This window comes from Echinops telfairi, unplaced genomic scaffold, assembly GCF_000313985.2.
Source record: "Echinops telfairi isolate 266 unplaced genomic scaffold, ASM31398v2 ScPeMD7_5592;HRSCAF=6446, whole genome shotgun sequence".
Taxonomy (NCBI): domain Eukaryota; kingdom Metazoa; phylum Chordata; class Mammalia; order Afrosoricida; family Tenrecidae; genus Echinops; species Echinops telfairi.
Genome location: NW_022109491.1, coordinates 37,082,602 through 37,103,156, shown reverse-complemented (window position 1 = coordinate 37,103,156; position 20,555 = coordinate 37,082,602). Strand labels below are relative to the sequence as shown.

Sequence of the window (20,555 nt, the reverse complement as noted above, 5' to 3'; positions counted from 1 at the left end):
GGTGGGTGGGCTCAAAACACTGACCTTTCAGCTAGCAGCCTAACACCTAAGCCACTGTGTCCGCCCAGCTCCATGTTTTAGGCGAATAGCCAAGCACAAGAGGAGCCCTGGTGGTGGGTGTAGTGGTTATGAGTTGGTTTGCGATACGCAGGGTCGGCAGTTCAAAATCACCAAACTGCTCTGCAGGAGGAAAGACTGGGCTTTGTGCTCCCATACACAATCTCAGAGACCTATAGCGGGTCAGGAGGAGTCAGCATTGACTCCATGGCAGGGAGTTTGGTTTGGGGAGTCAAGTGCAAATCATCTTGCAAAAACTTGGGTGTCCAATTAAATTCTACAACAGCGTATGATCTATGAGTATAGACAGCTGTTTATTGCACTGTCTTTGATGGGGTGTCAAGTTCCTGCCTTGACCCACCTTCGGTTTCATAAAATTAGAAGCAAAAGGGACGAGCCCAGGTGTCTGGCGATGGCAGACTCCAGCTCACACAATCTCGGGCCGGTTTTCTGGCCTTATGAATGTGATCGTATTTGACTCCTTTCATTTATTTATGGCCTCTGGATTGGGTATTTCAGAAATACCCAACCGTAACCTCCCCTGACTGAAGCAGCTTCTGTCTGTAGGAAGTTCTCTCCTTGCTGCCCGCCAGACCTGGAATTGGATCTGACAAACACACACAGAGACAAAAAATTTCTAAAACCAGGGCTCAAAAGCTCTGTGGTTGGATACGCCAGCGTTGGGAACGACTCTTTTCCAGGGAAGGGCAAAGTCACCGATGAATGGCGAGTCCGTTGGCTTTGAGCCTGCACGGAAGTTTCAGGTGTGACTTGGAAGGCTTTTGGGGCTGGAGCCTGTCACTACCCATCAACCGAGAACCAGATCCCCTGACCCAGAGAGGCCCGCCTCCCGAGATGCTTTGCGGTGGTTTGGTCCCTTTACACAGAGAAGCACCTGAAGACCCTTTTCTAGCTGCCCTGGCTCGTGCTGAGCAGAAGAGGTTCACGGGGAAGAGCTCTGAGGAGCACGCCGAGCAGATCCGTGTGGCCGCTGAACAAGCCCGCCCTTCACTGCGGCCTCCGGACTCCGCGCAGGGAGTCCTCATGTCCTTGCAGGACGTGGTCCTCACTCACTAGTCCCATCTCTCTCGGATTCGGATGAATGGGTGCCCATCGGTTCTTCCCCGGCACCGCCTAGGGCTTGGGAAACCCCTCTGCTTTCCTCACCAGTCAGGGACTTCAAGGAGGAACGGGAAAGCCTCTGGGTCACCGAAAATCCCTGCTCTGCTGCAGCAAGGTCGCCCGGCCAGGCCCCGGGCCAGAGGCCACAAGGGGTGTGTGTGTGTGTGTGTGTCTGTGTGTGTGCGCGTGTGACCGGGCTCGTAATAGAAGAGCGGTGAGAGGGCGTGGGAGACTGTGAACTCATTTATAAAAGCTCCTCTGCCCTAAAGCAAGTCCAGCTCCCTGCTGCGGAGTTGCTTTTTCTTCCTTCCTTTTGAGCCTTGTGTGCTGAGCTGACCTCCGGCAGAGGTCAGCCTTCTGGGCACGATGGCCGGAGACCCGGCGAGGCGCGGTCCGGTCCGCCAGCTCTCACTCGGAGGAACGCTGTCCTGAAGGTGGTGCTTCAACAGCAGGTCTTTTCCACGTTTCCTTAAGAAGCGCGCGCACACGGCACAAACACTGTATGTCGTCAGTGAGCCACTCCACCCCTTAAAATAAATCAGGCCACGTAATGAATGGGGTCATTAGAAAGGTGGCTGAACTTACAAACACGAGGTCGGGGGCTCATCCTAGGTAACCCTTTGGAGGCGGAGAAATGCTCTTGATTTTCCCACAGGGTTAGTTCAGATGCACTTCTGAGCCAAAACATCTTAAAAGCATTCATTCATCCGCTGACCTGCCAAATACTAAGCCCAAAGATTCCCATGCACTTTTAGAGCCTACTAATGATATTAATGATCACGGATCAAAGGCAAACCCGAGGTTTATGTAAAATGCTCCAACAATTATTTAGGTGCTTTAAGAACTCATTTTCTGTCTGAAGGTAATAATGTCTGACTGTTGGCAAAGACCATGCGCTGTGTGCTGGCGGCGAAGGGCTAAGGGGCGGAATCCATGTGACGGCCTCACGAACAGAGCTTCATGGGATTCAAATGCGTGTCTACTGACACCTCGTCACCAAAGCCTTGCCAACATGTTTTGGTTTGAAATTATGTAGATGGTGTTCTTTTAAAGGACATTCAGTACCTAGCAGAACTTGTATTTCTTAACATCACACACAAAGACAGAGAGAGAGAGAGAGAGAGAGAGAATGAATGAGAGGGTGTATGTTCTTGGGTGGTGAAAATGGTTCAGTGCGTGACTACTAACTGAAAGACTGGTGGTTTGAACCCACCCAGAAGGGTCCTGTGATCTACTTCCAAAAGATCGCAGCCACTGAAAACCCTATGGAGTAATTCCATTCTGCAATGTATGGCATACCATGAGGTGAATCAACTGAACAACACTGGTTTTACTTGTATACAGACACACACTACAGTTTAGACCATCGGTATCAACTATCGCCTCCCATCAGAATCATTTTTGAGGATGCCAATACTCGGACCTCAAACTAGATTTTGATTTAACTAGAAGCTACTCAGGTATAATTCCATTCTGTGGCTGGTGCCAAGAACGCATTTTAAACAGATGGAGAGTATGAGTATTTACTCCACAACTCTAGAGTCAAGATCATTTTATTTGACAGATGAAGAAATTGTGATCAAAAAGGTTAAAGGACTTGTCCCAAATCACACAAACCTATTAATGGCAAATTAGTGGCCTTGATCCAGGGTTTTCTGCTTGTAGTCTCTGGATACCCAGCTCATGCCCTAGGCCCAAGGATAAAGTCCTTCCTGTTGGTTGGGAAATATGTTGCCATGATCCAAAGACCAAAAAGAAGAGATCTTTGTTTCATCAAAGGCAACAGTTCTCAGAATTTAATGGATGGCTATGCTCATGTGCTATTCCAATCAGACAGTGAAATGTTTCTAAAACATGGTGTACATGATCTGCAGGGAACCAGAGCAGCTTTGGGGGTACTGATAACAATGTAGACAAAGAGTCAGCTGAATAAGGATTAGAGTCTCATAGGAAATGGATTCACTTGGGAAACGTCAAGATTCCCTGGAAAGGAGTCAAGGTCACACACTGCACACTTATTTTTAAACATTCACAAGAGGTCTGTCCAAGTTCACCATTGGGAGCAGAAGTGGGAGTACCCCACAGTTTAAGGAGCACTCCCAAATCTTAGAGGCTAATTTAATCACAGCATCATACACTGTTGTTGTTTTTTCATACCTACACGGCTCAAATGTAAGGTTTCTTTGGTTATTTTAACAACGTAGTCAAAACCTCAAAATTGCAACAAGGAAAAAGTTCTAATAAATGGAACAAATTTTAAGTAGCATGTTTGGAAAAGGGCATTTTGGTATATTTTCCTTGGGGCCAATTCATTTGATATGAAGAAAAAAATGAATACACACTACAATTTTAAATCCTCTTGCTTTTCTATTCAGACCAGAAGTTTGTGTGCATTACTTGGTAGGGCAGTCTGTAGGCACAGCAAACTATTTAAATGAAGTCGTTTAGAATGAAACAGAGGACAGAGCCAAAGGAGGGATATTCGCTTGGCCATTGCCACGGACTGATTTTCTAACTGGATTGAAGAAAGCTTTCCTAGGGAATCCATGAAATTCCCACAGCAGTGATTTTCCCGTCAAACGTATGGCTCCTCTGATTTCTTTAGGTAGAGACCAAGACGTTCCATAAGAACGATCATGGCAATCACAAGGAAATACATGTAGTAGTATGCTGCATCACGAAACAAATGTGAATATGATTAAATCCAGCCAAGAACTGAGTGATTCCAGACGATTAAAGAAAATAATTTCATTCATCCAAGTCCCCCCTGGTAATCTCCACATTGACAAATATTTGTTCCCTTTTTGTTAATATAGAATCCAAATGAGAGGGAGTTCTGCAAATTTCTGAGGATTTAATTATACCCTTAAGTTGGAATATCCAATATGGTCAGACTTTGTACTGAGTAATTACCTGAATTAACTTCATTTTATAATGCTTAATTTATTTTGTACTAAGGAAGGCTTTAAACTATTTAAAAGAAATCAGCTTAATTTTGATTTTTTTTTTTAACTTGCTCCAACGTGTTTCATTAGTGTTTCAATAACAAGGAATAAACTCTCTTGTCTTGACAAACCAAGCATGGAAATTTCCTCATCCGAGAAAAAGAAAAAAAAAAAAGAATTGAAAATTATTTCCATATTCAAGTCAAAGCATGCTGACGAGGGATGCTTTTGGCTCCTAGGTAAGCGACTTTTTACCTCAAAAGGAAGGCCACTCGCAAAAATTTTGTGGAAATATTATAGCAGGTCTTGCCAAGAAAGAATTAAAGGAAGCTGAGAATCACGACACTGTGATCCCAGGCCATTCTCTTGGGCACAGATTTCCTTCCCTGAAGTTTTTCTGAAATAAAGGCCCCTGGTCGGCTGTGCACAACAATCCATGGTCAAATTGAAATCCGACACCGAAAGCAGACAATTGGCTGTGACCCCACTGGGGTGTTCCTAAGACAGAACCTGAGATTTTCATTTAGACATGTGCTATATTTTCTATAATACCAAACAGAGAGGTTTCTTCATGGGCCTTGGTTGGATCAAGTGCAATATACTTTCCAGAGACAGATGTGTGTATTTTATTTTATTTTAGGATTAAAATGAGGTTCGAGAAATGCCACACCCACCGCCTTCCTCCCCAAAGCTTGCTGTAGTTTTTAACCACTTGTAGCCATATCTGGGTGACAGGTAATCCCCAGCAGTAATAACAAAAGGAAAATCACTGCCCCAGCCACAACATGGACCCCCATCCCCACCGCCCTCCAGGTGGGGGTCTGCAGGCTGGGGGCCAGATTAAACACTACATATCGTGTCCAGTTAAAGGTCCACCCCATCTGCGCTTACAGCCTGCGGAGCAGAAGTCTTGTCTCCAACACGGAAGCCAGGGATGCGGCTTTGGAATAGGCTCTGCCATTCTGGAAATTCCCCTGGGGTGGGGGCCTGAGGTACTAGAGAGCACACTGGATTTGAGGGTTTCCTTGAGGCCTTTCCGAAGCTGAACATCTTGAGGCTCTACTGATGGGTGGGACAGGGGCCGAGAAGACCGACACATGTCAGAACCTGAAACTATGGAAATGCTGCTAAAATTTTTATATTGACAAACATCTTATCGGCATTTCATTGTGATTTTTCATTAATCAACCATATTAAATGTATAATTAAAAAAATTGCCCATAAAAAAAAAGGAAAATCATATTGGTGCTACCCATACATTTCTCGCTTATGGATATTTAAAAAGTGACATCAATCTATTAAAAAGTCATTTAAAAGCTCATGAGGAGCCTCAGAAGTCTTGCCATTGAGAAAGACATGGGAGTCAAGAGTGAAAACATTAATCAAATCAGCAACATTTCCTCTTAACATCAAAGTCATTGACACTTGGATAGGATATACATTTGATTTAAGGAATTAAGAAAGTAGCTGAAGAACTTGATCTTTTTGGCTTAGAAAATATGAAGATTATTGAAATGTATCATTTCCAATAGTAAGGAGCCCTTCATTTCCCATAAAATAAGCAATAACAACCACAAAACAACCCTGGTATCTATTTCCCCTATGTGTGTCCAAATATCCCCAAACCAACATGTCACCACGGGAGTAACAACAGAACCAAGGGTAGTTCAGGCATGTTCAAGGAAAATGTTTAAAGGCAAAATTCTCAAACGCATGCTGATGTGCAGGAGCTGCACGCTGTTCCTGTGAGGTCCCTCGCTGAAATCCCCTGTGCATGGCGGCTGTGACAAAGAACACGCATTCCCTCACAACCAAAGACGCCATTTCCCTCTTACAGGACAGTCTTTGTTACATCCCCCAAGATACCGGCATTCTAGTGCCAAGATTTTCTTGACAGAAAATCATTAAAAGTATTGGGTTTGCTTGCCAGGCTGCATTAATTAAATAAAACTCTCGTCTAGTGGCTCCAGCTCCAGGATTTCCTCGGGGTTCTGGGGCGGGCAGCAGCGACTATTCTGGTCGTGCCCTATTTTTTGATCTAGACTCATTTCCAGGGGACTTGGTGTTTCTTAGCTGGTCCCCTGGGTTGATTTGTGTCCTCCCGGATTGAACTCTTCTAACGGTTGTTTCTGTTCCAGAGGACCCAGTGACACAGTGCGGTCCCGTCTTCAGTGACGGGTACATCTGGGATCTGGTTACAGAGTGGGCCGTGGAAATGGATGCTCTCAGAAGGTTCTGATTCTGTACCCCTGCTGCCTGGACACAATCAGCGCTACTGTGTCAGGAACCTGCTGGGATACTGCTTCTTCCATAGAGTCCTCCGACCGGGATAATCTGGGAAGAGGTGACCAGGTAGGAGGGGATGGGCGGAGAGGAGAGGAACAGCATGGGGTCACGTTGCTTAAGCAGGTGTTGAGATTTGCACTCTAGAGAAGAGAGAGGTTTCCTGGCAAGGTTTGGAGGGCTAAGAAACAGACCTATATCCACGGCTTGGTGACCAAGCCAAAATTCCATGACCCCAAATGATGCCCTAAAATATGGTGGGGGCTCCTATAGGGGCTCATGCTACAAGGGGGAAAAGGCGACATGGGGAGAGCTGGGCAGAACGAAAGAAATATAGTGGTAGTTAGCGAACAGAAGCATGAACCTACATGGCCTCTATTCCATTTTGGGGGGCTTTTTCTGGGTTATTTTTCTGCTAACTCCAAAACTTTGGAGGACATACTTGATTTTCCTTATTATTAGAGGAGGCACTACTAAGCAGATGGGTGGCCTTGGAATATGAATAAAGGTTCTTCCTATGTTTGGATGAAATTAAGAAAATCTTTGGTAAATGTGCATCCAAATCAGGCACTGCGAGGATTCACCATGTGGCATCCCAGCAAGCCTGGTGGAGACATCAATGGGACACACTACAAATGGAAGTCTCCTGTTTCGAAATTTTAACTGCCTGTAAAGTTCTCCAAATGGGAAACAGAAAACCATCCGGCTCCTGCATTTCCCTTGGGCTCTGGTCCATCTTGAACCTAACCAAAATCCTGGAGATGGGGTCAAGGCAGGGACAGGCAAAAGCCTGACCTACAAGCAAGAACAAGCCTCTCCTATGACTTCCTGTAATGCTGGGACCAATTAACTTCAAACTTGTGGCAATTCGTGGGGCACTAGTTCTGTGGATGCTGCTCGCTGCCATGCTGGAGAACCTGGGAACAGAGTCGCTGACTATGCGGAGTTCCAGATGTTTCAGAGGTCTGAGGGAGCCCGGAGGTATATGTGTGCATACGTGATCCCCCGTTGAGGAGCATGGCTGCCAGGCTGAAGAGTCTCATGATCCGCATGGCTCTCAAACTTGAGCAAGCACCAGAATCTCACCCCTGGTGTCTCATCCCATAGGTCTGGGGTGACCAGCCCGTGAGAACCACTAGCTGCTCCTTTGCTGCTTCCCTACTCAGGCGAAGGAACCAGGGGGTGGCTTGTGCCCTCTCTGCCAGGAACTGAACAGCAGTACCATGCGACATCTTTACCCAGGGCAGTGGCTGGCTGGACTACACAAGAAAATCTCAAAGAGGCACAGGCTTGGTTTCTTCATGCAGAGTGTCCACAAACAGGTGTCATCCCCAAGGAGGCCAAAATCCATCCTTTCATTTTCACGGAGGTAATTTCTGAAGCCGGTTAGAAAGCACAAGGAGCCAGCACCGGTGCTGTTAGAATAAGCCAGTAACCTCCTAGAGGGGCCTGCTTGGAAAGGTAACCCTATGACAGATAGGTGCTTTCTCTGTAAAAGAAGACTTCCAATTCCTTGATGATCCTCTTGACGACGGTCTTTCTTTCTCAGCGGGGCTGCCCTGAGCAGTCTGCAACGAGGGGCGAGGAGACGCACCTTATGGGTGCTCCTTCTGGGCCCGGGGCAGAATCAGGTTGCTGTGACTGCCCTGGGTTATTTTCCGTGGGGAGAGAGGTTTTCTAAACCAGGCTACTCCTCAGGAGAAGTGGCCTTTTGCCAAATGTTGTCTCAAAAGTAAGCAGACAACTCTTAACACTGACACAACCTTGACAACCTTGCTTTTGGGTTTTTTTCCACGGTGCTTTCTCTGGGGACTACTCGATCACTTCCAAGAGAAACTCTCTTGTGGTGGTCGAAGCCTTCTGCCGAGCCGCGGTTCCTGCGTTTCTATTTTACTTTGGCCACTCGTGGACTTTATCTTGGACCTGGTTATGCTGACTCACAGCTACAGACAGGGCTCTTGCTTAGAAGCCCTGTCTGTAAGCGCTCCCCAGGATGAGGTTTTTGCTGGCTGCTAGTATCTTCCGGCTGTGTCTGATGAACATTTTCCAGTGTTTGAACAGGAAGCCCCCAGTGGCTCCCAGCTGCTTTTATGTAATCCTCTGCTGGTCTCGTGGATCGGGATGGGGGCCTGGACGGAGCCTCACCACCAGCCACCCCTCCTCCTGGCTCCCTCTGAGTCACTAGATGTTCCCACAATGTCCCTGTTGCTCGGCGATTTGCTCACAATGCCGCCTTTTGTTTCAGTTCTTTTCACACTAGAACAAAACAAAAACAACAATGAAAAGGAGTTTATACTTTATCAGGTTGTAATGGCATGGTTTTCTCCCAATTCCCTCTGACCTTGACACCCCCTGCAAATCTAGAAAAACTCCAGAGCATATACTTAAATGCGGCAGGACCAAACAATAGACTTCACACTTGCCAAGACAGGAGGGGGCGTTTGGTTTGGGGTCCCCCAGTTAGCACTGCACGCAGGACGGAGCGCGCGTTTTCGTAGGGGACACAGGCCTTCATTTCAAGTGTCAGGACTCACTGTTACCTATGTTCCATATCATGGTGCCTCCCCGGCCCCTCCAGGTCTAGAGGCTCTAATCCAGCGCTTCTCAACCTGGGAATCGAACGACCCTTTCACAGGGGTCGCCCGATTCCTAACAATATCAAGATGACAGTGATGAAGTAGCAACGAAAATCATTTTATGGTTGGGGGGGGGTCACTACACCATGAGGAACTGTATGAAAGGGTCGTGGCATTAGGAAGGTTGAGAACCACTGCTTTGATCCATTCAAAGCACAGGCTGTGTGTGGGGTTGAGGGGTGGGGCAGCAGTTTCAATCCTACAGAGTCTGACTTCAGTGTATATTTGCAGGCTGGCGGAAAGCAAGATATTCTTAAATTCTTAAGTCGCCAAGCTCCAAACACTGAAGTGGAAATATTTTATACTTATTTTGGCCACGCCCTTCTCTGGAAACAAATACCCGCTCACAATCTTACTGCTGCTCTCAGGGGCATTATTGTCATGATTCGGGTCGGAAAAAGCCTCTTTTCTTTGGATAGTGTTTTTTTTTTTTTAAAGATCTGTCTTTAGTCACCCTGAAAGGTGTACGAAGAGTCATCAACAGGTGCTTTTCATCTTCAAAGAGCTGGTAATTAACTATCCCTCACCACACACCTGTGAAGAAAGAACGCAGACTCCCCACTGCACAGCCAGGCGAGGAGGAAAGGACCTCATGTGACTAAGGGTCAGTCCCACAGGGGGCTCGGAGCCTTGCGGGACCTATGCTGCCTACCCGCCCACCCAGGCAGAGGGTCACAGATGAGAAAAAAGAAGCACGTTGCACCTACATTTCACTCAGAGCATTTCTCTTGGAACTCGGCCCCCTGAGCAAAATCACCAACCGCCCCCACCCCTGCCCCCACGGAAGGGTCTATCTGTCTACTCCAAACAATAACAGAGGTGCAACCAGCAACCTATTACCTGCACGGGGGGAGAAAGAACTCTTTCACTTCGGATGCGTCCATGAACAGACTTAGTGATCTGCAGACTCTATGAAAGACTGTGATGTGGCAGTCGATTTTATTCCTGTCCAACTGGGAAGCGTGAGGAAACAGACGATTCTTTGGGGCTTGAAGTTCATACATTAAGATGTACCACAGGCAAACACGGCTGTGATTAGTGGAAGTTGATTCCACACCATCTGGGAACTCTTGGACAATTTCTGATCTCTCTCTCAAACAGTGGCAAGAGCCCGAAGCACTGAGCCAGCCAGCAGCATGTTTTTAAGTTAAAAAAAAAAATGCACAGAAACCTGGTGGTACACTGATCTGTACCCTTATGGCCCTAAAAACCCCCAAATTATCTGTTTACAAAATGCACAATACGGGTTTTACACTACTTACAACTATATCAAGAGTTATACTCTTTAATACTACAGTTTTTAACACTAGCTTTTGTGATTCTCCCTGACACTAACAGTACTTATGTCATTTAGATAATATAGATTAGCTATCTGTCTATCTATCCTTCCATGTTCTCATGGATGCTTCATAAGAAAGTAATTATCAAACAGGAAAACCTCCCAACCCTTCAACACTGGCCTATTTCATTCTTTCATGATCTTCCCCTTTACGTTAGCAAGTAGATACAGGAGGTGTTAACTTTCCTCATTTTTCTCTCACTACCACTGAGTCATTTCCAAGTCATTGCGACCCTATTGGGCAGGGAAGACTTGCCCTTCTGGGCTTTCAAGACGGTGACTCTTTATGGGAGTAGAAAGCCTCTTTCTCCAGCAGAGCAGCTGGTGATTTTGAACTGCTAACCCTGTGGTTAGTCCAAGGTGTTAGTAGCCACTGTGCCACCAGGGTTCCTTTTTTTCATTTTTCGGGGCACTAATTAAGAATCAGTCCTCCATCAGATTCCACTAAAAATGCTACTGTTACAATCAAGAGTGGTAGTAAATTATCCGTTTCTGTTGCTGCTGTTGATTGGTTCTGACTCATAACGGCCCTATGTACAACAGAAGGAAACACTGCAAAGTCTGCCATCATCCTCATCGTCTTTCCTATGTTCAAGTTCACGTTTGCTGCCATTGTGTCTGTCAATCAATGTCAATCCATCTCTTGGACGGTCTTCCTCTTTTTGCCGACCCTCTACTTTACCCAGCATGGTGTCCTTTCTCCAGGGATGGATCTCTCCTGATTGCGTGTCCAAAGTAGGTGTGACCAAGTTTTGCCATGCTTACTTCCACGGAACATTTAGGCTGTATTTCTTCCAAGACAGATTTGTTCCTTCTTCTGGCAGCTCTTGGGAAATGTAATATTCACCAAGACGCTCATTCAAACACACCGACTCTTCTTTGGTTTTCCTTACTCACTCTCCAGTATCCCCATGCATAGGAGGGACGGAACAGTATCATGACTAGGGTCAGGTGCACTTTAGTCCTCAAAGTGACAGCTCTGCTTTGTAACATTTAAAAAAGTTTTGCAGCGGATTTGTTTAGTGCAATGAATCATCCTTTGATGTATTGACAGTAGCTTCCATTCGTCTTGGTAGTGCTGTAGGGTAAGCATTGAAATGCTAAGCACAAGGTCAAGGGTTCAAAGCCACCCACTGCTCTGCAAAAGAAAGATGAGGTTACTGGTTCCTGTAAAGATTTTCAGGCTCAAAAACTTATACAGTTTGCTATGAGTCAGAATTGACTTAATGGCAGTGGGCAGGGGATGTGGGCTTCCATGGGTACCAGTTGTTAGAGACAAGTAAAATGAATTCATTGACAACTTCAATTCCCACCCCCCACCCCCATTTCATGGTGTTGCTTCCATGTCGAGTTGTAACCCCTAGTGAAGGCTGGGGGCGCTGATCATCGGTCAGTGCTCCACGTGGTCTTCCCTTTCACCACCAAGGCTGTGCCATCTGCATGCAGCTCTTAAGGTGTTAATGAGTCTTTTTCTAATCCCGATGCCACCTTCTTCTCCAAACAGTCCAGCTTCTTGGGTTATTTGCTCAAAATGCAGAGTGGATAAATATGGTTAAAGGATACAACCACGACACCGACCTTTCTTGATATTAACCACACCATATGCCTTGTTTTGTTTGAATGGCTGCCTCTTAGACCAGGGGCAGGTTCCACACGAGCAAAATGAAGTGTTCTGGAATTCCCATTCTTTGTCATGTGATGCCTAATTTGTTTTGACTCAAAGACCTTTGCACAGTAACTAAAACACAGGTAAACACCTTTCTGGTATGTTCTGCTTTTAGCCACGATCCATGTGACATTGGTATGATAACCCTCACTCCACGTCTTCTGAGTCAGGCTTGAACATCTGATGTTCCCAGTTTCCATTCTGCTCTGGCAGTTTTTTGAATTATATTCAGTAAATGTTTAGTTGCATATATTAGTGATATTGTCTAATAATTATCACATTCTGTTGGATCACCTTCCTTTGGAATGAGCACAAACATGGATCTCTTCCAGTTGGTTATCCAGGTAGTTAACTTCCAAATTTTTTGGCATAGATAAGCGAGTGCATCCAACTTTGAATCCATTTCTTGAGCATCTTAACTGGTAGTCATCAATTCCTGGTACCTTGTTTTTCACCAGTGTCTTCAGTGCACCCTGGGACTTCTTCCTTCATAACTATTGGTTCTTGCTATGCTCCCAAATAGTTGACTATTAGCCAATGCTTTTTGGTATAGGACTCAGTGTATTCTCTCCATCTTCTACTGATGCATGCTGTGAGATTCTATATTTTATACATAGAATTCTTGAATATTGCAACTCAAGATTTGAACTCCACCCCCCACCCCCAGCGCTTTTGGCTTGAGTCATGTCCAGTGTCTTCCTCCATTTTGGTTCTCTAACTCCAAGTCTTTAGAAACTCCAGGATGGTACTTTACTTTGTATTTTAGAGCTGCCTTTTGAAATCTGCCCAGCTTTTTCACTTCACAATTTGGTTATGCATTGGGCTGCTAATCACGAGGTCAGCATTTCAAATCCACCAGCTGCTCTATGGAAGACAAACACGAGGCTTTCTACTTCAGCAAAGAGTTAGTCTCAGAAACCCACAGGGGCAGTTCTACCCTGTCCTATTGGGCCACCATGAGTCAGAATTGACTTGATGGCAGTGAGTTTGTTTGTTTGATGTTTCTTTGGGGCCCTGGTGGCATAGGAGTTGACATGTTAGTTCGCCCATTTGAACTACTGGTTGCCCCTTGTAGGCTGCTGCTGCCTGCTCCCGTAAAGAATTACATCCTTGGAGACCGACTCTGGAGGAATTGCCTTGACGGCAATGGGTTGTGTTTGCTCATGTGGATATTTCTTTGATTCATGCTCTGGCATTATAATCACCAGTAATTATCAGTGCATCTTGCTTGCCTGTATGTTTGATGAACTTTACGCTAGAGAAGCTGGTGAAAATCTTTTCTTTCTTTATCTTGGCTTTTGTGTTTGGAGTGTATGAATCATAGTTGTATTAACTTGGGAGCATATAGATATCATTCTATTACTGAAAGTGCTGTACTTCAGGATAGATCCTGAAATATTCTTTTTGATGACTCTGTTTCAATTTGTCATTGCCAGCACAGTAAACCATATAATTTTTCTGGTTCACAGTGACCAATATCAGTCCATTTTAGCTCACTACTGCTAAGATATCAATTTTTATGCATTCCAGTTTATTTTTTGGCAGCTTTCAGTTTTTTGAGATTCATTCTTTGTACATTCCACATTCCAATTATGAATGGATGTTTGCAGCTGTTTCTCCTCATTTTGAGCTGTGCCCCATCAGTAAGTGACGGTCCTGAAAGCTTTACTCCATCCATGCCACTAAGGTCAGCTTTACTTTGAGGAGGTAGCTCTTTCCAACTCACACGTCCAGCATCTTCTGACCCGAGGGGCTCATCTCCAGGCACTATATTAGGCAACTACTATTCTTAAGATTTTCACTGACCCATTTTTGCCAAAAGTAGATTACCGGGTCCTTCTTTCTGTCTGTCTGAGTCTGCAAGCTCTACTGAAACCTGTTCATCCTGGGTGACACTGGTGGTATCTGAACCATCAGTGGAATGGCTCCCAGCACCGTAGCAACTCACAGTCGCTACAAAATGACAAACCAACAGATATGTAGGGAAATGTACCAACAGGCCCTTAGTATATAATTACACTGGATTTCACCGTGATTTCTGGTAGAGCGCAGCCACTAGTGTGATGCCTGGGTATGCCATGGGCCAGGTTTATGAGCTTTACCTAATTCGGCCCTATACCACAGAGCACAGGCCTTTAGTCTCTAACTATGTCTAGGATATCTGATCCACTCCAATGTCACTCACAACCACACACAGTTAGAACCCATGGCAGTTTGTAGCACCTGTGAACCAGAGGGATGTTTTCGGTTTTACTAGACTACATTGCATTTTGATGTTTCTCACCTTTGCATTTTGTTTCACTCTCTGAGGGTTACTGCTTGACCAAATCGACCTACATCTTAAAAATTAAATGAGAGAGATTGAGATTTATGTGTGAAACGCTTCTAAACATGCCCTGTAAGTACAGTAGATTTTCCCCTTACAACCACACCCTGTAAGTGCTGTATTTTCAGAGCTGAACAATTAACATAAGGAGCATGAGTCAGGCTTTGAACAACTCTGTGGGAACCAGAAAGCCTTTTGCTATTAGGAATGATGTAAATTCCCCAAGGCTGGAAGAAGGCCACAATGGAAGGCAGACAGGGTCATAAAGAACAACAATGGATACTGCACACCCCACATAAAGTCTGATGCTGAGATAGGGACACTCTGCAAATCTCAAGTTACAGTCAATCACTGCTTGCATTCATTTATTTATTTATTTTAGAATTGGGTTTAAAGTGCAGTATATATTTCCTATGGGAACTTCAAAAATCTCTGTAAGAAATAGGACGATGGGCTCTCATCCCAAATTTCTCTAACAACAAGACAAGGGAGGAAAATGTCCTTGGGAGGAAAATAAAAGACAAAAGAGAAAAGTGACAGTGTGACCGCAGGAAATGTCCAGTTCAAAAAGTGTAAAACCTGTGACTTTGTTTTCACACAAAAAAGGAAAGAAAAGTAGGAAGGAAAAAGAAAAAGAAAAAGGCAAGCCGGATGGATCTCCTGCTTACAAATTGAAACCACATTTGGCAATTTGTTGAAGGAGGCGTATTTACATTTGTATGAAGACTGGGTGGGCAGGAAAAAAAGATTAGACTCCTTCCTTAGCCCTTGAACTGTCAGATCTCATTAGAAACCCTTCTTACATTTGTAGGGCCAAATCACTCCGCTTTGTCACTCAATCTCAGCCTGCAGTGTGAGGATGAGGGTGGTGTGAGGGGGTGGTGTGTGTGTGTGTGTGTGTGTTGGGGGACTGTATGTGCAAACAAGTATTCCCATGGAAGCAGCTATCACCTGGGAGCAGGGCTTCCGAAGGGAGCAGCCCTGATTACTAATGGTTTTTCACATCTGGCACCAAACTGCAGCCTGAGTCTTTTACCAGAGGCAAAACGTGGGGGTGCAGACGGTGTGTGGCCCAGAAGGCTGCAAGTGCCTCCCTCCAGGCTTATATGGGTTCGATTCTTGTATGAACACTGGCCACAACAGCTTCTGCAAAGAATAAGGGGCAAACTTATGGTATTCAACCAGACTACCAGTTGGCATCCAAAGTCCAGAGTGAATACCCCTTTCGGGCTCAGGCTTTTAAGAAATATGTAGACCATGAGATCTCTTTGGCCCTACCAGCTTGCACAGAGTCTGGACCAAGGAATGAAATTCTGCAAGTGGCACATAACACTCCCATTAACTTACTTTTGGAGATTCTTTAAGAATGTTAGCCGTAAAGCTTTCCATCTGTATGGAGTATCACGCTATCGTTCCAGGGTACGACCAAACAGAAGCAGGGCAAGGTCACTGGCCCCAGATGAGGTCTGTTCTTCTCCTCAGTCACTTGAGCAAGCCAAGCAGGCCCCCGGTAAAAGGTGGCCTTTTATCACCACCTCTAGGAAGGCTCCACACACCTGCGAATGTCCCTCAGGGTTGAAGACACAGTGCCCCATGGACCAGGTGAGTATTTGAATGTTTGAATAGGGTGGTGAGTGGCATTACTTCAATGCTGTGTGTGACTGGACCTAGGGAACTCTTTGTAGGCTCCTAGATAGAAAGGTCAGCCAGGAAGGTCTTCCCTAGAATCAGGTGGGTAACTAGGGCACACTTGTTGCCTCCATTCAGAGAATGGAATTGTTTGAAAAGGTAGTTCAATTCATGGAAGTGGATTGAAATTGGGTATAAAGCAAGGAGTTCACCCCATCATGGTTTGCTGAATACTTGTTTTGAACAGAACACTGTTGGTCTAGTGGGGGTGGGGTGACGGGAGGCTAAAAAACATACAGAAAACTCCTGCCCTTGACTTTGTCACCTCTTCACAGAGCATCAGAGGCACCAACAGAATTCTTTAAAACATATATTCCCAGGACTCCCTCTGGGAAGTTCTGATTCATAAGACCTGGGGTGAGGCTCTTAAAACCAACCAAACTCACGGCCGTGGAGTCAATTCTGACTCACAGCACCCCTAAGGATGGGGCACTGCTCCCGGGGGTTTCCAAGGTTATAAATCTGTACAGCAGTAGGCAGCCCCACTTTCTCTTTCAGAGTGGCTGGGGAGAGCGTAACTTTCCACCTATTGTGTCACCTGGGTGGGGCTAAAGTATCTATATTTAGGTTCCTGGGCAATTCAAGTTATGGTTTATATACATAGAAATAACATATAAGAAAGCAGTGTAACAGATTAATAGCTGCAAAAAGATATATTTGCAAAGTGTGGCCTGGAGACCCCACACATCAAAACCACCCAGAGAGCTGGTTAATCTATTCTGGATTCTAACCCAGATTCTACTACCTAGGGATTTTCTAGGGGTGAGGCCAGGGTAGATGAGTTTTAGACAAGCCTCCCCAGTGGTTCTGATTCCCAATTGAATTAATAAACTTTTACTCTAAAGGGATATGGATTGACCACCGAGCAGAGTTGGGTAGCATCACCATCTAGTCAGGCAACAATGAATGAACTCTATCAGGCACTGTTTGAGGCCTTCAGAAAAAAGGGCGTGGATTCCCAAAACACATCCTTGTTCTCATGGTGTTTCACCTCATTAGAGAAGACAAAAGCCAAATACACAACAAACATGTGGTGGTCATGTAGTGGTGATGTTATAAGGAGAAGTAAAAATCTAGAGCCTATTTTATCCTTTTAGCATGTTCTTTCTGATTCTCTTTATTCCAAATATTCAGTAGCCATGTCTGGCTAGCACCTACAATATTGGATGGCACAGGTCTAGGCAACCCTTTGCATCAGAGGTTTGCATCAGCGGAGAACCGAGAAGTGGGTGGAGGCTAGATGAGTGGGACTTTGTGGACTCTGGACTCAGTCCTGTGTGCTGGGCTGGCTGCTCCGAGTCTGGTGCTATGTGTGTTCGCAACAGGGTGACTCTGAATGTACCGGTGAGACAGGCGCTGTGCTGCAGGTAAAAACCTGAGTCCGCCTGGCCAAGCAGCGCGGATGGCGACGGGGCACCCAGACGACAAACATGGCCTCTCCGGGAAGGAGTCTCTTGCTGCCAGTCCTCCGCATCTGGCCAGAACCTCTGGGGCATTCAGAGCGGTCTAGGCTGCAGTCCAGCGGAGCAGGTGCTTGTGGCTGTGCTTTCAGAAGGCTGGTCACCTGCAGAGCACTGTGGGTGAACTGGTCGGGCAGCGTTCACACCAACCAAACTGCTTACCTATTGTTATGGTCCTCTCGCCATCTGTAACCAAGGCTGGCCGGGGTTCAGAATCATAGAGCCTCAGATAAAGGTAATAAAGGGAGGCAAAGTAAAACGCAAACACTTTTAATGATATTAAGATTTTTCTCAAAGTAGTATTTACTGTTCACTACCAAGAGCTGTGGTTGCTGATGTAACTAAGCAAAAGTATTGCCTGTGTGGATCACAACAAATTATGCATAACACTCAAAGGATGATAATTCCAGAACACGTAACAGTGCTTATGCAGTCCCAATCCAGAGAAGAAGAGGTATTTGTTCAAACATCACAAAGGGATGCTACATAATTTAATATCAGGAAGGGTGCATGCCAGGGTTTTACACTTCTGAGGTGCGTACTCAGTCTGTTTGCTGAGCAAGTAGGCAAGGCAGTGGGACTATCTGGAGAAGAGCACAAGACCATGATTGGGAAGGGACAACCTGCTACAAGCAGGGAAGACAACCTTCCTTGCTGAAAGTGAAAAGAGGTATTGACCAATCCAAAACCTACGGCCTTCCGTATAGATCCCAATTCAAGGTAAAGGAACCCGTGAGCAACCTCATGACAAATAGAGAGAAGATGGAAGCTGTCAAGGATTGCATTTCAATGTCCATGGAGGCAACGGTCAAGAAGTCTTGTGCTGAACAAATCTGCCGCAGAAGACCTCTTTACAGTGCTCAAAATCACAAATGTCACCGTGGTGGCATATGAAAGCTGAACAATGAACATGAAAGACTAAAGAAGAATAAATAAATGCTTCTGCATTGGTGAAGAATAACGTTAGTGCCGTGGACTGTCAGAAGAGTAAGCAAATCCATCTTGGAGGAAGTACAACCAGAAGGCTCCTAGGAACTAATGCGGAGAACAAACCTTCTTCGCACGTACTTTGGGCCTGTTACCAAGAGGAATTGGTGTCAGGAGAAGGCTATCATTCTGAGAGAAGCAGAGGGTCATTGGCAAAGAGGAAAACCCGCAGTGAAACAGACCCACCCAGTGGCTGCAACAAAGGATCTATCCATGGCAGTGGCTGCGAGGCAGCTCAAGGCTGGGCAGTGCTGTATTCTCTCTTACAGAGAGAGGGTCACTACTGCACAGCACTAAGAATAACAGAAACAACCTGCTCACCAATTTGTCACGTCATAAGGCTTGCCTATTGCTATGATGCTATCAGCCATGGTGGACAAGTTTCAGTGGAACATCTAGATTAAGACGTATTAACATGAAAGGTTTACTGGCAATCTACTTCCAAAAATTAATCAACAAAAACTTTATGGATCACAATAAGCTGTTTTCTATAGTGACGAAAGATGAGCTCCCTACGTTATAGCCACTACACCACTGCTACAATCACGGGCTCAAACATATCAGCGATCATGAGGCAGGGCCAAGCAATGTCGAAACATGGTGGCACGGTGACTGGGGTGAGTGTTTGGTTTCCAATCTCAAAGTTTGTCGTTCAATCCTCCTCATTACTTGGGACAAAGATGAGACTGTTTGCTTTTATAAAGATGTACAGTCTTGGAAAAGCCAAAGGAGTTCTACTCTGTCCTGTGGGGTCATTTTGAGTTGGAAACTACTCCATGGCAGTGGATTGTACATTGTCACCATGAGTCACAGCGGACTCTCCAGCAATTAACCACCATCAAGTATTAAAGTTACTGTTGTGGCATTCCACCTTTATCTTTTGAAAGATATATTGTCTCCTGGGTATGTATGTGGATTTCTTTTTTATTCACTGTCAAATGAAAATAATTCATGGCCCACTCAACAAGATTTTCAAGTTAGGTAATTCACACTAGAACATTGGCACGCAGAGTCTTTTATCACATTTAAAATGTTACATTATCTCAGTTCTTCCTGGTCACATGTGCTGAGCATTGTAGTCCCAGAGCTTATTGATGGAGATCAACGCACGTGGGAATGTAGAAGAGAGGTGTGAGCACAGAAGCAAGAGGAACCAGAGTCCCACATTGCACACTCAGTGGGCGTTTGTCCCAGTACCTGTTTCTCAACCCCCATCAGGCTCAATCTCTCTCTTTCAAGATTGTTTGGAACTCTGAAATGCATTTAGGTGTATGAAGCACAATTTGGAAACTCAAATGCTTTGAACAAGCTTTCTTGACATTATTATCAAACAAAACTTAACACCTATATATCCCACATGGGATTTATTAAAAAGGCAAGTTGGATGCTGTGGATATGTCGGAAACTTACATGATTCTCAAAGCCCTTATCCCACTATCTCATTTGCATTTTATGGAATATTCCACAGGGCGGCTATTGTTCCTATTCAACACATAAGAAGAATGAGATCCCAAAAGACTAAGGGTCTAAGACCACACACTCATTATGGGTAAAATTAAGACCACTGTGCCGGGATCACACTCTCACTTGTCAACATGATCTGAGATGGAAGAAGAGAGAAAGTAGCCTTGTGTTTGGCATCTTCTTGGTCGTCACTATCGGCTGAGAGTTAAACTAGCCAGTTACCATCTGTGAATGTCTGTTTCCTAATGAATTAAAAAAGGGGGATAATAACATCTCTTCACTGGATACCCCCTCATTTCCTGGAACAACACTCCAATTTTTTCTGAAGAATAGCATCCCCACCCAACCAACCAATGTCCATGCATTTCAAGATGCATTGTCTACACACCTAACTCCAAAATAGGCTAGTGACCTCAGTTCACAACAAATGGAGTACTGAATTCATGATCCCCAGGGATTTGCATGAGCCACAATTGTCTGGGAATAGGTCTTTGCAGTTTTCCCCTGGAAGGGCATGCCCTCAGAGCTGCTGGGACCACCACATGTACGTGGCTGAGAATGTGGCCAACACAGAAGTAGAC

The 20,555-nt window shown here is 45.3% G+C and overlaps 1 protein-coding gene across 1 annotated transcript in view; it reads right to left on the bottom strand.

Annotated features, from left to right (window-relative positions):
• Window positions 1-7,743: 7,743 nt before the first annotated feature.
• Window positions 7,744-20,555, bottom strand: part of LOC101655932 (SLX4 interacting protein) — a 180,139-nt gene continuing 167,327 nt past the window's right edge. The window contains exon 8 of the mRNA XM_045295169.1: window positions 7,744-8,663. Coding sequence (XP_045151104.1) covers window positions 8,649-8,663 — 15 coding nt within the window. The 3' untranslated portion in view covers window positions 7,744-8,648. The remainder of the gene's footprint in view (window positions 8,664-20,555) is intronic.